The 16,394-nt window shown below is 33.1% G+C and overlaps 1 protein-coding gene across 1 annotated transcript; it reads left to right on the top strand.

Annotated features, from left to right (window-relative positions):
- Positions 1 to 6,365: 6,365 nt before the first annotated feature.
- On the top strand, positions 6,366 to 15,694 carry LOC132737865 (uncharacterized). The gene is made up of 5 exons (XM_060725231.1): positions 6,366 to 6,637; positions 13,667 to 13,752; positions 14,039 to 14,223; positions 14,590 to 14,713; positions 15,360 to 15,694. The coding sequence occupies exons 1-5, from the start codon at positions 6,520 to 6,522 to the stop codon at positions 15,462 to 15,464; spliced, it is 618 nt and encodes a 205-aa protein (XP_060581214.1). The 5' UTR covers positions 6,366 to 6,519; the 3' UTR covers positions 15,465 to 15,694.
- Positions 15,695 to 16,394: the final 700 nt, after the last annotated feature.

Here is a 16,394-nt window from a genome sequence, read left to right as displayed (position 1 = left end):
CTTAAATGTCAAAAGTAAAAAAGGAAGAAAACTTACTTCCATTCATTCAAATTACCAATCACCAAATATCGTCTCTATTTTTTTTTTCTCATTTTTACAGTCTGAAAAATACACTCCTACCACATGCAAAACTGCTTTTGATGACATTTGGGAAAATTTAATTATTCTACGAGCAATAACTGCCATATGCTTTATGAAAACATGAAAAGAAATGACAGCCATCAGAATAAGTAAACAACCCAGCGTTCGTAAGGCAGCCTTTCAAGTTTATTTTCAACAATTCCAAGTTTTCCAATTTTCTAGCTGCTTTTTGAATATTTACACATCTGTCAAGACTTATTTATTTGTTTGTTACAATCCTCAAATAAGTCTTCTTTCTTTCAAAAGATGTATGACTAATAAATCCAAATGATATCCCTCTGAATCAAACGCAATTATTTTCCTCTCGTGAAATACGCAACTTTTAAAAATGGCGGCCGCTAACATTTCAAAAGCCAGGTCTAATATTAATTCGCAGTAAGTATAAGAAGTATGTATAGATGGTTGGACTTTTTCTTCTTCAAGAATTGTTTGTTTTTATTTTTAAAACAATCGACCATTCATATTTTTTTTAATAAAATGAATAATAGCACTGCCATTTAACGTTGATTGTCGAACTTATTTTCCAGCCAAAGACTTCTTGTATTTTATAAGAAATTCGACTAAATGAGAATCTCAATTGGGAAAGCAGATTTTAAAATTAACGTTAATATCAAAGAAATTTCCTTTTAACTTGTTTTTAAGCATAAAGTAAAAAGAAAATTTGTTTGTTTGTTGTGTAAGATGTAATTTTATATCATCTTTTGAACTTTAAAACCAGTGTTTTCACTCGTGGCTACGCCACTCGTGAGAATACTGTTTTAAAGCCCACTCGATGAAATAAAATTTTATCTTACACACAAACAAACAAGTATCCTCTGTTTATTTACTGTATCTTTATCTTATCTTTTATAAAAAAAAACACACACACTTCAAATTACTAAACTGTAATTAATATTATATTTAAAGTAGTTTCAAATTTAGTTAAATATGTTTTAATTATTTAAAAAAAAATAATATTTTGAATAACTTTAATTGAGAATTTACTACCCCCACACTCGTTCGCCTTCTTTAATTTGAAATTTGAAGCTTTAAGGTAAGGTTCATAGAGAAAACATATGGTAATTCTGGAAATTATTTTCAGTGTAGGCCAATAGTGCAAAAATGCTTTTTATTATTTTCTCTTGTTGAAGGGTACAACAAAGCTGGCACTTGCTCTGAAAATTCGCGATGTAAAAATTCAATATGAATTTTAAGATTTTGAAAGCACATGATTATAGATCTTATTGCTTGTACTATTTTATGGGAAATCACAGTAAATATTACATATCTGCTCTTGTTAGCGTTATCGTTATTTTACCACAAATTATACTTGCCTACAAAGATATGATCGTAAATCTAAAATGGACATACTGGCAAGTAAAGACATTGTACACAAACATCTATTCCAAAAGCCAGACCATATGGACAGCTTCCTGACAGAAATTCTATTAATGATATCTCAAATTAATTGATGTATCTTTATTTTTATGAATTAATGTATTTAACAAAATTAACATGGACTTATGTATGTAATCAATAACTCATATATTATTTGATTACATTGTCTGTTCCAAAATTTTACTGTACGTTTCAGAATTCTCGAAATGTTCCAAGCAAAGAATGTAATGCTGCCATTATCACTGTTAGCGTTTTTTGGAAGGGTACTAACATGTCACAGTGAAAGTTCAACAATAACCACCATCTGACAACATCTGCGACAGTTTCTAAATTATTCGATTCAGGGAAACGCATTCTTTTACTTGAGGACCATATGCCGCTTATCATAGAATGACACAAACGTGTCACATTGAAGATTCCATAGTAACCACCGTATGAACTCATCATCAGATGATTCTCAATTCAAAATTTCACCATTTGCATGCTTACATGATGAATTCTGTATAAGTCGGTGCTGGGGGTATAGACGGTAACTTGCACTTACCAATACCATCTATGAACGGGCTCAATCAAACCGAACCTACAACATTTTCATTTTTGCCGTTTTAAGCGTTCTTTGGGGATTTCGTTTATTATCAATTTAATGAATAATGTGTATACAAGTGCATTTGATTTTTATGGTTATAGCCAATCGTTTTCGAGTTGTTTCAAATAAGATTAAACTTACAATTAAAATAAACCTTCAATTAAATATAAGTCTGCATATTCTAACAGTAGGTGTTAATACTGATGACTGTTTAGGTTTTTCGTCGTACGAGTATTTGTATTAAACTATTTTTTTTGCAATGGAATTGTGCGTTAAAAACCTTCATCTGGATAAGGATATTACCATTGGCTAAAATCAATTGAATAAAATAGCACTAAATGACAAGATTTGTAATTTTTTCTTTAAAAGTCACTTACAATTAAAATAAGTCGCCATTTGTCATTATAGTTGCATTGGCAAATCCAATCAAACTTATGTAACAATAGCTATGTTCCTGTTATCGGTTTTGTAACTATAAAGTGATGAAGCTAACTGTAATGTTACTGTTAAGCACGACCGCCTCATCGATCGATATCACTTGCCACTCAATCGATACACACAGGTCTGCTTTAAGGCCAGCAGCTTACGGCAAGTGAAATGACTCGAGATCTAGTTATTGCGTACACTTATTAGTACTAGCGAAACACGATTTATGCTTGTTAAAATCTATTATATTTAATTAATGAATTGTAATTTTTATTACTTTGTAGAGAAATAGGTCATACTCAGTTAACAATATTGGTGACAATCTAGGCTAACATTAACATTACAAGAGATGTTAAAGCAATACCAAAAATAACTATATTTTATATGTAATATTGTATCAATTTGGTAGAGAATATATAAGAATTTAATCATGAAAAGATTAAACATTAAAATATTTTACTACTGGTTGTGAAGTACTTGATAATGTGTTTGGCATCTGTTTGTACAAGAAAACTATGTCCTCATTTGGAATGCTTTTAGTAACAGTCAATCTAGAATTGAAGAAACATGTGACTCACCGGGAATAGCTATATTCAATGACTCACCGGAAATAGCTATGTTCAACGAACATAGAACACGTGACCTAATTGGTACAGCTATGTTCAACGAGCATAAAACATGTGACTTGCCGAGGACGTAAAGCCCTACGCAATTAAAACAGCAGGCCACTACCTCAAACATGAAGAAGCATTGGCACAAACATAAGCCCATCAGCGCCATCTCTAACATGATAAAAAATAGGATTTGGGAACGTCTTCCCGTGCCCATGTACATATGATAAGACAACGGTACCGGTAAGCTAATGGCCATTGTAGAGGAATTGATATAAGTATTTTTTACTTGTTACCAATCCAGTCTTTCTTTGTTGAAAAATGTAAATGTTACTTGTGAACAATATATCTATAACTACAAAATGGTATACGGCATCATGTTTTAAAGGGACTCCACTGACATGCATGTATGCACATTTTTAGATCTTTTCTCATTTTTTTCAAATCCAGAATAATCATTTTTATTGTACAAACTGACCATCAAATTGGGCAGATTTAATCATTTTAAGTGCATTACTTGATCTATACAAGAATTTCAAATTTAATGATTTTAGCCATTTTCTACCTCAATGAAGCTTCATTCACAATAAGTTGATGTTGGTTAGGTTGTAACATGGTCAAGTATTGGCTGCAAAAAGTGCAGGGAAACCCGTAAGGTTGAGCGGGACATCAGATGATTGGATGGAAATGTGCTTTTTAAGTATAAAAATTATTTTAGAAACTAAAACTACGTTGTGTTCTTAAGAACATGAACTGTTTCATAACTCTCAAGGATAATTTTTCATTTGGATATTTGCATTTTAAAAAATGTATATGTCAGTCCTGTGGTAAGCAGAGAATTTCAGGGAAAAGGCGGTAATCATCTTTGAGGACACTTTGTGAAACATTTGGTCGGTCAACCCTATATAACAAGATCATTTTAATGTGTTAGGTATGTTATTCTCCTTCAAAAATCACATCTTTAACATAAATACTCAATTTTAAGGTATGTTTATGGGTCATTTCTTATAATGTAAGTCTATGGCTAAAGCTCTCTTATTAGTACCAAGGGTTGCGGTAGTGTCAGCAAAGACTGACAGTCTCTTACAATATTTTTTCTGTATACTGCTTTCATAATAATAGTAAACATCTGTTTCCTTAAGAAGGGCATCGACACAAAACAATCATATTTTGAATGACATACAAGATTTTGATTTTATGGTAAGGAGTTCTTAACTTTAATATACGCATCTCTTAACAAACATACTGTCCGGTAATTACTCCTGCACTCCATTAATATGAAAAACAAAGATCAACAAGGAAGGGTGGCGTTCAATGAACGCATTGAACGCAAAGCAAACGCGTTTGATTGGTTTTACCTTTTGATATTCAGGGAGTTCTGTGACAAATGTGTAAGTAAAAGTGGTTTGTTATTTGTTTTGTTTTTGTTTTCTTTCTTTTTATTTTGTTTCTTTTAATTGCAACACGGTTTGTGAAAATTTGAAGTTTATATTAATATCTATGGCTCCCTGAAACGATATATTATTTATAAATAATTATAACGATACGATCAGTGTTTCTTCACACTCAAATTCAGTCGCATATTGGAGGTAATTAGCATGTGTATAAAATCTTATAAAACAGATTTTGGCCAAAGTAAAAGCTGAAAAGACAATGAATGTGTCATGTACATGAATCCTAGACTATAAGTTGCATTTTAATTCATTTAAAACAGTGTCTCCGGTAATGTTACGAGTATTCCTTCTGTTTTGTTTTGATTTGCTTTTTATATTTTGTAGTTTATCTTAGAGAGTTTGATTGATTAATATTTCTTCGCAGACATGTCATCAGATGCTTTGGTTTCATAACGTATTAAAAGACACGTGAGCAGCCTTGAATTAACTGTACTTTATCTTAAACAGTTCTATATATTGACACAATTTTAAGAGCGTTTGTCTACTTAAATCGGCAGGAGGAAGTAACTTAAAATAAACCTTTGTGAAAGGACACGGTGGCATAGTGATGAATGTGTCTGCTTCTTAACCCAGGGATCGTGTGCTCGAGCTCTACTGAGGCCACAGCCATACATGATTCCTCACATGACACCAGTGCTGGTTAGTTCCTGTAAGCTTATTTGAGAACAGCCCGGATAAACCACAAGCTTACCTTAACATCAGTCGAGATACAAAATGTTCAAACTTAACATATGCAAAATATTGATACTGACAAGATAAACTTCAAACTTTGCAAAACCTGACCGGAAACCATTGATTTTGTCGAGACATCTCAAGCACCAGATTGATTTGAATATATCTATAAATATCTATCTTAATGACATTAAGCACAAAATATAGATATAATGTTACAACACGTTGCTATAAAGTTACGGTGTTTATATAATGAGTTTAGTCTGGATATAGGAAAGTAGTGCAAAAATCTGGGAACATTCAATCTTCAACTTTGTGTACTTTGGTTTTCGGTATTTTATATTTTTACATGTACAGTTACAATATATTAAATAATATACACAAATAAAGAAAGACAGCTTCTTGTTTGTTTAAATAGTAAAACGAAATTCTTTTTAAAATAATAAATTTTCCAAACTAGAAGCGTTCTGCTGTTATTTTGCAGACAAGTAAGATTGCTTCTTTCAAGAGTAAGATTGCTTTTTTCAAGTAGATGATATTCCGATTTAAAAAAAATGGTTTGGCAAATCTCTCTTTTCAGTCTGATAAAGGTAAACATTAATCTCAGTTGACAATACATATTAACTATTATTACATTTTACTTTCTACATAAATTATAATTGCGCCGAAATGACTATGTCCTCATTTTTACCGACAACGAAGAAACAAATGTATTGGAACGTAACAAAAACGAGGAAGGAGCTGAAAACATTTGTTTTCCGTCAATTTGCCAACGAGTATATGTGAAATGTAGGCTAACATACCTTTGACCATATTTGATCATTTAGTTGATAACAGTATACAAAATATCTGACAGTCATTGCGTTTACTTATGCTTTTAATTTAGAAACATTTAACTGTTTCATCAAACTAAAGAACAGTGTTAAGCTGATGTGACTTTTCGTACATTTAACATGACAGTCAACCAACAAAAGAGGTTGTTACATTTAAGAAAGAAGAACGTGACATGTTTTTACTCTTATTAACTACACTGTATAAAAAAGCAGTTAATGTCCCGTACTGTCTCGACTGACAACAAACATTCAATATCGACACTTACTGTTGCAAGCAAATTGTAATTAAATATTGTTTATATCTCCCTTCCATAGCAATAAATTATTTTGTGTTTATTGCAAGATTGTGATTGGTACAAACAACTATGTGCCTCGTGGTCAAATATTTTATTTGTATTTTCTGAAGGATTTTATGCGATATGGCGTTATATGCATATTATTTGCTTTGCGGATTTCAACTGTTCTCATTTGTGAATGTCATAAATTGCCAGTGGGGTTGGCAGTTGCCTTCGCAGTACAGATGCGTAGAGCGACCAGGTAAGTTCTTTACTTCAACTTCAAAATTTTATTGCATTAAACAAATACATGTTTAAAGCAAGTACAAAATATATAAACAAAGACAACACAAGTACATGGATTTTTTTAGAAGAGCCTTACAATCATATGAATAAAATACAGATCACATTTGATAGGATTAATTTCTTAAAGTGTTAGCATGATATGTGAATTTGCTTAAACCATTAATTACAGTTAACGATGATTCAGACATTAAATTGATAAACTTTTGCTTAGTCGGCCATGTGTAGTAATAACGTTTAAGATACTTTTTTCTCAAATCGGAGAACTTCGGGCAAATAAGTAAAAAATGATATTCATTCTCTATTTGATTAAATTGACAATTTTCACAAAAACGTTCATTTCTTGGAATATTACGATATCTTCCATATTCTACAGCTAAATTGTGTGACGATGTTCTGAATCTAGATAAGGCTATTCTATACTTTGGTTCTTTAATTACACTTAAGTAATTTTCTAAATCAAAAGTATGTTTAAATAAACTGTATGTATCCAGACGAGGTGAATTATTTATCAAGGTATACTATTGTTCGTAATACAAACTAAGAATTCTGAATTTAATTGCTTTAAAATCTACCTGTATGCTATATTGGTTTTCCCATACAAATATTAATCCAGATTCATCTAATATTTGTTTAATAGTGTACGCCCAATTTTTACCATTATAAGATTGTCCATTGTCAGCATCAATTCTTAACATAGAATATGTTTTAAAAAGGATAGTACTTTCTTGAAGCGATAATAACTTAATCCAATATTTAATCATTATTATTTTCCGTTGAATATACATAGGTGTTCGGCCAAGTTCGCCATATAACACTTCTCGGTTTGTGGATAATTTAGTTCCTAAAATTTTTCTACAAAATTTACAATGAATAACTTCGACAGTGGGTGCGATGTGTGATCCCCATACCTCCGCCGCGTAATTTAAAGTTGATGATACGAGAGAATCAAACAATTTTATTTGCTGTGATACGGGTAAATCTACTTGATTAAAGATAATAAACAAATTATGAAGAGCGAAAGACGCATGTTGTGCTATACGTTCCTGCGTTCTATTCCATTGTCCGTTTTTGAATAGATGTACACCTAGATATTTAAAGGATTTGACAACTTCGATTTTTGTGTTATATAAGTAAAAATCATAATTTGTGTGACGACCGTTTTCAAAAATCATTATTTTTGTTTTATTAACATTAAGTTTCAAATTGTAATTATTACAGTATAATTCTATATTGTTTAATAATGATTGTAATGTTTTAGGGGTTTTAGAAAAAATCGCAGTTGAATACAGGGTCATAGGTTTATATTTAATCATTAATTGTCTCAATAAAGAGATCTATGTATATCATTATTTATTGCCTTTGTTGATATTCAATTACATTGTTAATTGAAACAAAACATGTCTGTGTTTCCTGTGACACGCATTCATCAAAATATTATTTACAACTTCTCACAATTAAAAAAAACAACAATTGTTTCATCTGATTCACTTAGTCTGGCCACAGGCGGCAGTATCAGTGTTTGAACACCCCACCCCTATTGCCCCTGGACCCCTACTACAATCCTGAAAAAAAAATCAACACTCTAAGGCTTACTATAAGGTACCAAATACAAAACCACCGATGAAATTATATATAAAAAAAGAATTTCCACTATCAAAATTATAGTTATAGAAAGGTGTAAAGCCTACTATATGTCCATTTGCCAAACAATGTGGAACACGGGAAATCGTCGTTTCGGCGACTGAGGCGCATTCCAGCGGGATTTCGCTGCATCATTCATTAACATTAATAAAAGAACTAGAATTCCTCAGTTTATGTAATTCAAGTCCAACTAATATCACTATCATTCCGATTTTTTCTGTTTCACGGTATTTTTTTAATTGTCGTAGCCATTTTGCAGTCTGATACCTGGGTTGAAATACGCGATCTGATTGGACGAGCCAAATTGGACGTCCAATCAGATCGCGTATAACACACAGGTATCAGAATCCAAAATGGCAACGACAAGTCAAAAATTACCGTGAAATAGAAAAAATCGATAGAATATTGATATTCATTGGACTTGAATTAAGTAAGCTGTGGAATTCAAGTTCTTTTTATTGATGTAAATGAATGATGCAGCGAAATCCCGCCGGAATGCGCCTCAGTCGCCGAAACGACGATTTCCCGTGTTCCACATTGTTTGGCAAATGGACATATAGTAGGCTTTACACCTTTCTATAACTATAATTTTGATAGTGGAAATTTTTTTTTATATATAATTTCATCGGTGGTTTTGTATTTGGTACCTTATAGTAAGCCTAAGAGTGTTGAATTTTTTTTCAGGATTGTAGTAGGGGTCCAGGGGCAGATAGGGGTGGGGTGTCCAAACACTGATACTGCCGCCTGTGAATCTGGCATGTGACCAATAAAAATACTCAAGCAATGATTTAAGTATTTAGTATAGGTGTTTATGGTCGCTGTCTGTGAATATTCGCTGTGGGTACGAGCTCCGTCGGTAACGTTGAATTCTTTTATGTGAGGAAGCTATCTAGTTAACATTTTGAAGGTCGGAGGTTTGAATTAAACCGTCCGCGCGCGCCAATTGCAACTTCTGTCAAACTTCGGATTTGAACCTCGAACATTAATCGAAAGCTTATGTGTACAGTCCTTTCCGCCAAACTTCGGATCATGATTACTTGAGGTTTTTTAAAATGCTCAGACACAATTGTATGAAGACACAGAACGTATATGGTATTTCGGTCTGGCATAAACTTCAGAATATAATTGGGTAAATGCTGAAATGAGATTTATTGAAATAGTTAATTTCTTTATATCGTACAGAATCTTTCAAATTCTATTCAAATTTCTAGTTGAAAGACCCTGGCCTATATCGTGTAATAATCGGCATAAAGTACAATTTATGAAAATAACAAGAGCCGGTTGAACCGGGTGGTGCTCCCAAAAAAGGTTTTGGACAAATGAAGGTATACCTCTTGTAGTGTCAGAGTTATGTCACAGACAAAGTTCAAAGTAAATGTTGTGCGCCATACGTCGTATCAATATGGTGATCATTTCTGTGAAATAGTTGTAAATTCCGACTTCAAATAACAATGTTATTGTGCTGCAAGGTCATGCTGTGACCTTGACCTTCAAGATAGCGACCAAAATGTTACGTGCGACACGTCGTCTCAATATGGTGATAATTTCTGTGAAATAGTTGTAAAATCCGACTTCAAATAACGAAGTAATGGGCCGGACTCAATTTTGCTGCAAGGCCATGCTGTGACCTTGACCTTCAAGGTAGCGACCTAAATGTTGTGCTCGACACATCGCCTCAATATGATGATCATTCTGTGAAATAGTTGTAAAATCCGACTTCAAGTAACGAAGTAATGGGTCGGACACGATTTTGCTGCAAGGTCATGCTGTGACATTGACCTTCAAGGAAGCGACCCAAATGTTGCGCGCGACACGTTGTCTCAATATGGTGATCATTTCTGTGAAATAGTTGTAAAATCAGACTTCAAATAACGAAGTTATGGGCCGGATACGATTTTGCTGCAAGGTCATGCTGTGACATTGACCTAAAGGTAGCGACCAAATGTTGCGCATGACACATCGTCTCAATATGGTGATCGTTTCTGTGAAATAGTTGTAAAATCTAAACTTCAAATAACGAAGTTATGGGCCCAACACGATTTTGCTGCAAGGTCATGCTGTGACCTTGACCTTCAAGGTAGCGACCTAAATTTGCGCGCGACACGTCGTCTCAATATGGTGATCATTTCTGTGAAATAATTGTAAAATCCGACTTCAAATAACGAAGTTATGGGCCGAACTCAATTTTGCTGCAAGGTCATGCTGTGACCTTGACCTTCAAGGAAGCGACCCAAATGTTGCGCGCGACACGTCGTCTCAATAATGGTGATCATTTCTGTGAAATAGATGTAAAATCTGACTTCAAATAATTAAGTCATGGGCCGGACACGATTCTGCTGCAAGGTCATGCTGTGACCTTGACCTTCAAGGTAGCGACCCAAATGTTGTGCGCGACACGTCGTCTCAATATGGTGATCATTTCTGATTAATACTTGTAAAATCCGAATCTTAATAACGAAGTTTTGGGCCGGACAGGATTTTGCTGCAAGATCATGCTGTGACCTTGACCTTCAAGGTAGCGACCCAAATGTTGCGCGCGACACATAGTCTCAATATGGTGATTCTTTGAAATAGTTGTAAAATCAGACTTCAAATAACGAAGTTATGGGCCGGATACGATTTTGCTGCAAGGTCATGCTGTGACATTGACCTAAAGGTAGCGACCCAAATGTTGCGCGTGACACGTTGTCTCAATATGGTGATAATTTCTGTGAAAAAGTTTTAAAATCAGACTTCATATAACGAAGTTATGGGCCGAACACGATTTTGCTGCAAGGTCATACTGCGACCTTCACCTTCAAGGTAGCATCCCAAATGCTGCATGTGACACGTCGTCTCAATATGATGATCATTTCTGTGAAAATGTTGTAAAAACCGACTTCAAATAACGAAGTTTTGGACCGGACACGATTTTGCTGCAAGGTCATGCTTTGACCTTGACCTTGAAGGTAGCGACCCAAATGTTGCGCGCGACACGTCGTCTCAATATGGTGATCATTTCTGTGAAATAGTTGTAAAAACCGACTTCAAATAACGAAGTTATGGGCCGAACACAAATTCGGGACGTACGTACGTACGTACAGAAGGACTGACGGACGGATGGACGGACGGACGGACAACCCGGCGACTGTATGCTCCCCCGAAATTGTTCGGGGAACATAAAAATTACATTATTATTGATTTTACGAACCGAAAGTACAAATGACATACCCTTTTAGGGGATATATCGGATTACGTTATAAATTTTAAAAAATGCTTCTGATTGTCTTGATTGTATTTTGTTGGCGTGAACAAATTTAATGTTTGTGTTTCGCTTCTGATTGTCAGACATGTTTTTTTTTCAATCATATATGATTTGACTGGGGAAAAAAACAATTTATTTTCAAACGTATGTCAAATAATTATATCTCATTATGCAAAGATTACACTCTCTTACTATTTATATACAAGAAAAATATTACATACATTCGTATGTAATATAGGTACGATTGCATACTACTTTTTGTGAAGACTTTACGTTTGCTGAATTAAAGGTGTAATGTAAAATGAACATACATGTCATGAGATATTTTATATCTTTAAACATTTTCATGGAATGTAATTAATGTATCACCATATTAAAGTTGCATGCCTTCAGATGAGAAAAATGATTTCAAGGAAATCAAAATATGAAAAGAAAATTCACGGTCAATTGACTGCTTTGAAGCATAATCACAAAATAAAATTACAGGAAATTAAAAACCTTTTTAATACATTTAAGGTAGAATTTCATTGTAAATCATAGTCAAAGATTTGAGATATGATTATTTATTCATATTAACATCATTATTGGTTATATATTGATAAAAAAACCGAAAGACACAGTTTGTAAATATTTATTACAATAAAATATGAAAAAGGTATACGCGCCGAGGTTAGCTATAATTAAAATTCCCGCGCTAAGTCGCGGTGGTGCTTGGGATAATCACTTGATACTGTAAATGGCAGCCATTTTACGATACGAATCCTCGGACAGTTTATCCTGCCGAAAAGATATGAAAAAATACTTGCAATTCAAAGTTTGCTGGCTATATAAAGATTATCGATTTACTCTTTGCACACTTTTTCTCTGCCTGATTGTAATAATATTGACGTGTTTTCATTGGCTTTAACCATCAAGTTACCAATACACATGTAGGTGTGAACTAATTTCGTGTTCATTAAAATTATTTCGTTAATAGACATATAACAATCTTATCTACAAATGAATTGATAAAACAACAATCCCAGAAGCATTTAAGATAATAACAATCATTGGAAAAAATAAATGCATATAAATTGTAAATTTGTGTATGACAACTCACCCCCTAAACAAAACATAATAGACTCAACCAAAACAAGCGTCTGCTTCTTAATCTAACTATGTAGTTGCATGACCATGATTAGCAATTTAGCAAACCAAATCTAAGAGATAAACCTATTGTAAAAATAATACTATGACCACAGTAGATTTCGTACAGATAAAAAAGTCACACGGCGTATACATATGCGTTCAATCCGTATTATTTCCGAGATGATTATTTGTAATCGGCGAGGTGCTCCTAATGTCGCTGATCATTAAGGTACACTTCCCCCAATAACTTTTACTCTTTAACACATTAAACTAAACTTGATATATATGAGAAGATACACCTTTTAGGCATGGGATCAATATAGAAAATCGAGAAATTAAATTAAAACATATTATAACGGTAGAATATAAATTGTTATACTGTTGTACATTTGCCACTCAAAATATTATTTTAGGTTAATAGCTATAATGATTTTGCAACAGTTTAGAAATATATTATTGTTCATCTTGTTTACAATTTCTTTTAACGATATAGTAAAAATAACTATAAACTAATTACATATTCAAGTTATATACATTGCAATCCATTGCATAAAAAACAACAAGGACTTTTTGTTATATTTGTATTCTAAATAATGCACAGAGGGCGGTCAGGATAAGGAAAGAACCAAAATTCTCTTTGGACCGAGAATGGATTTTGAAAGTTTACGGCATGCAAAATATGAAACTTTTCGACCATAACATTGATTTGATCTCTAAAACATGGGAAACAACCCTTTCCTTTGACAGAACAATTAGGATGCTGCCAAACTTTGATACCCTAAACACACACGCATGCACATGCTATCTGTAATATTTCAGATTATTTGTATGTTGTATAAGTAAATCAGTATATGCGTGATACATGGTATGCTGATTAAATATCACAAAAATAAATCCATTACAGATCGGTCTCGTAATTTTTAAATCTCTAAGAAATTAGTCATAATATATCTGCTGGTTATTTTATTTCAGTACAAGCAATATGTAGACTAGCAGCAAACCCGACGTTTCCTCTATATCCTGATATCACCGGTATCATTGTCTTCACACAGAGGATTGTAAGTATCTAACTAAACATCACGTTCATAAATCCTATTGGAAAACCATTGTCATTTCCATTATTCAGTATCGATGTCATCCCTTTATATAGCATATTTCCGAAAGCGTTGGTTATGTTCCTTGTCACTTTCATACAAAATGTTTATAAACTAACAGTGTGAGACATGTCCGTCTATGATGACAGTGATGGACTGGCTACAGATTTTGCTTTGTAGAGTTTCCATCTTTATGACCATTTATGGCACAGAATGTTTCTTCAGGAAATATTCATGCATTTATTTGCAGTCATGTTACGGACATTACGCTCTTCAAGTTAAGATAACAATATCTGGCATGCCAGCTGACGGGAACTGGACGTACCATGGTCTACATATCCATCGTTCTGGGGACATGTCAAATGGCTGTGAGTCCATGGGACCGCATTTTAATCCATATGGGACAGTACATGGCTCGCAAAATGACCCATCAAAGTAATAAAGTTTTATTAGATAAATAAAAATAAGTCATATTGCAAGTAGTTATTTTTAAGGTAATAAAGTAAAACATTTTAGATTTTTGTTTGTTTCAATGAAATCAATATATTTCAAGGAGTAAATCAACATAATTCCTCTTTAGGTCAGATGCACATTGTTTAAGTGTAATTTTTATGTATAATACTTGCACTTTGAAGGCATTTGTCATTTGTTTTGACTATTGTTAAATTTGCCTTACTGACATAAAAATATTACCATGTAAATTAAGGCTGTGTCATTGTAAAATTAAATATGCTTGTCTATAAGTTATTGTCAGATAATTTGGTGTTTTATCGTGTAAAAGTTTTTACATCAACTTTTAAGCCGACGTCATGTAGGTGACTTTGGTAACGTAGTGAAAGATCCCTATGGTAACGTACAAGGAGCAATATTTGACAATTTGGCAAGTTTGGTTGGAAACAACTCCATTGTTCGTCGCGGGGTAGTTGTAAGTTTATCACCCAGTTTAATTACATTGCCAATTCTTTTAAAACCTTTTGAGTCTTTTTACTGCTGTATAAAGCGGTGCATTTTTGAAGCAAAAATAACTGCAAAATGACATTTGTTTTTAACTTGAATCACATAAATGGTACTGTAGTGTTACATTTCTTAAAAAAGAGATGCAGAAGACGTTACACTTATAATTACACTTATAGTTACAAGTTATACTTATATTTAATGACAAACATTACTTATAGTATATTAAAAGACTAGTATTAATTCATTAGAGATTAGTCAAAAAAGTTCAAATGTTCGACTGATGGATTTATAGTTGAAGGTCATGAACAACATGTGTGATAAATAACGTGTAATTCACCGAATGACCCGAGGTTTCTACGACAGATGTATCTGTAGTTTCATCTATTTTTCATACGATTATGAATAATTAAAAAAATATGTTACTTGTGTTTTATGGGGCTGTTTTCAGTATTAATTTATCTGGTCTGAAAAAGCATGAACTTTGATTAATAGGAGATTAAAATACAAGATAAATATGAAATAAACATAAATACATTTCTGATGTTTTCATATAATACGAATTGACTTGATGACATATATAGAATTTTCTGATGCATTTGTATATATATTCAAAGCTGCACGAGGGTCAGGACGACCTTGGCCGTGGCCTCGACATGGAAAGTTTACGGACAGGGAATGCTGGGAGGAGATTGGCCTGCTGTTTCATAGAGCCTTTGTGAGATATGTGTTATATGATACAAACGTATAGAACAATATAATCACGTTGTTTATGATAATTACACTATACTACCGACGACGGAGTAAGACACATCAGTGTAAATGACAAACAGTGTCACTAAAATACAATATAAAATAAAATATAAGACAGAAATATTGCTGCTATTCATCACTTCGTGTTATACATGTATATTGCAATGTATAAAGAGTTCACAAATAAATATCTTTGAAATATGGTTTTCATTTTATTGGACAAGTGGTGGTTTTTTTAATTTTCTTTGGTAGCTAACGAGATAGTTAAAAAGCTTTTTATAAACTTCAACAGCATCACACTTTCGTCCACTCCCTTGTTATTTTCCAAGCAAGACTTGAGCATTTTAGGATCAAAGTGAAAAATATACACTCCCTAATTGAATACAGTCTGTACATTCGACAAATATGTATGTTGTCTTTTTTTTACTGCTAAGGACATAGCATGTCATATCTCATAAGGTAATATTTCAGCTTTCATAGTGTAGGGGAAAAACGCAACAGTACCACTCTGTGCATTATTAATAAAATGAGCAGAAACCTTCGGTACATCTAAAATGTAAAGACAAGAGTGACTACTGTAAAAGGAGCACCAGGGGCAATAAACGCCGGAATGCAATTCTTTTTAAGAATCAAATATAATCTTTCAATTAAAATAGAGATTTATTTATGGAATTATACCTCAAACATGTTCTATCTTAGCTATTCCTTAGGATAACAAATAACAAAAGTCATCTAAAATGAGTGATCTACAGGCCACGACCTACCTCCCTATAAAATGAAGACAGCACACCAAATAGTTATAAAGTTATGAGACTAAAGGCAATACCACAGTAAGACCAAAGTTACCTCTGAGCATATAAAAAGGTTGTCAAAGACAGCGGATGTCACTTAAGAAAAGG

Source organism: Ruditapes philippinarum, unplaced genomic scaffold, assembly GCF_026571515.1.
Source record: "Ruditapes philippinarum isolate M1 unplaced genomic scaffold, ASM2657151v2 ctg2226_1_1_1_1, whole genome shotgun sequence".
Classification (NCBI taxonomy): Eukaryota; Metazoa; Mollusca; class Bivalvia; order Venerida; family Veneridae; genus Ruditapes; species Ruditapes philippinarum.
The sequence above is the reverse complement of the archived record's forward strand: the minus strand, read 5'-3'. Positions and strand labels throughout refer to the sequence as shown.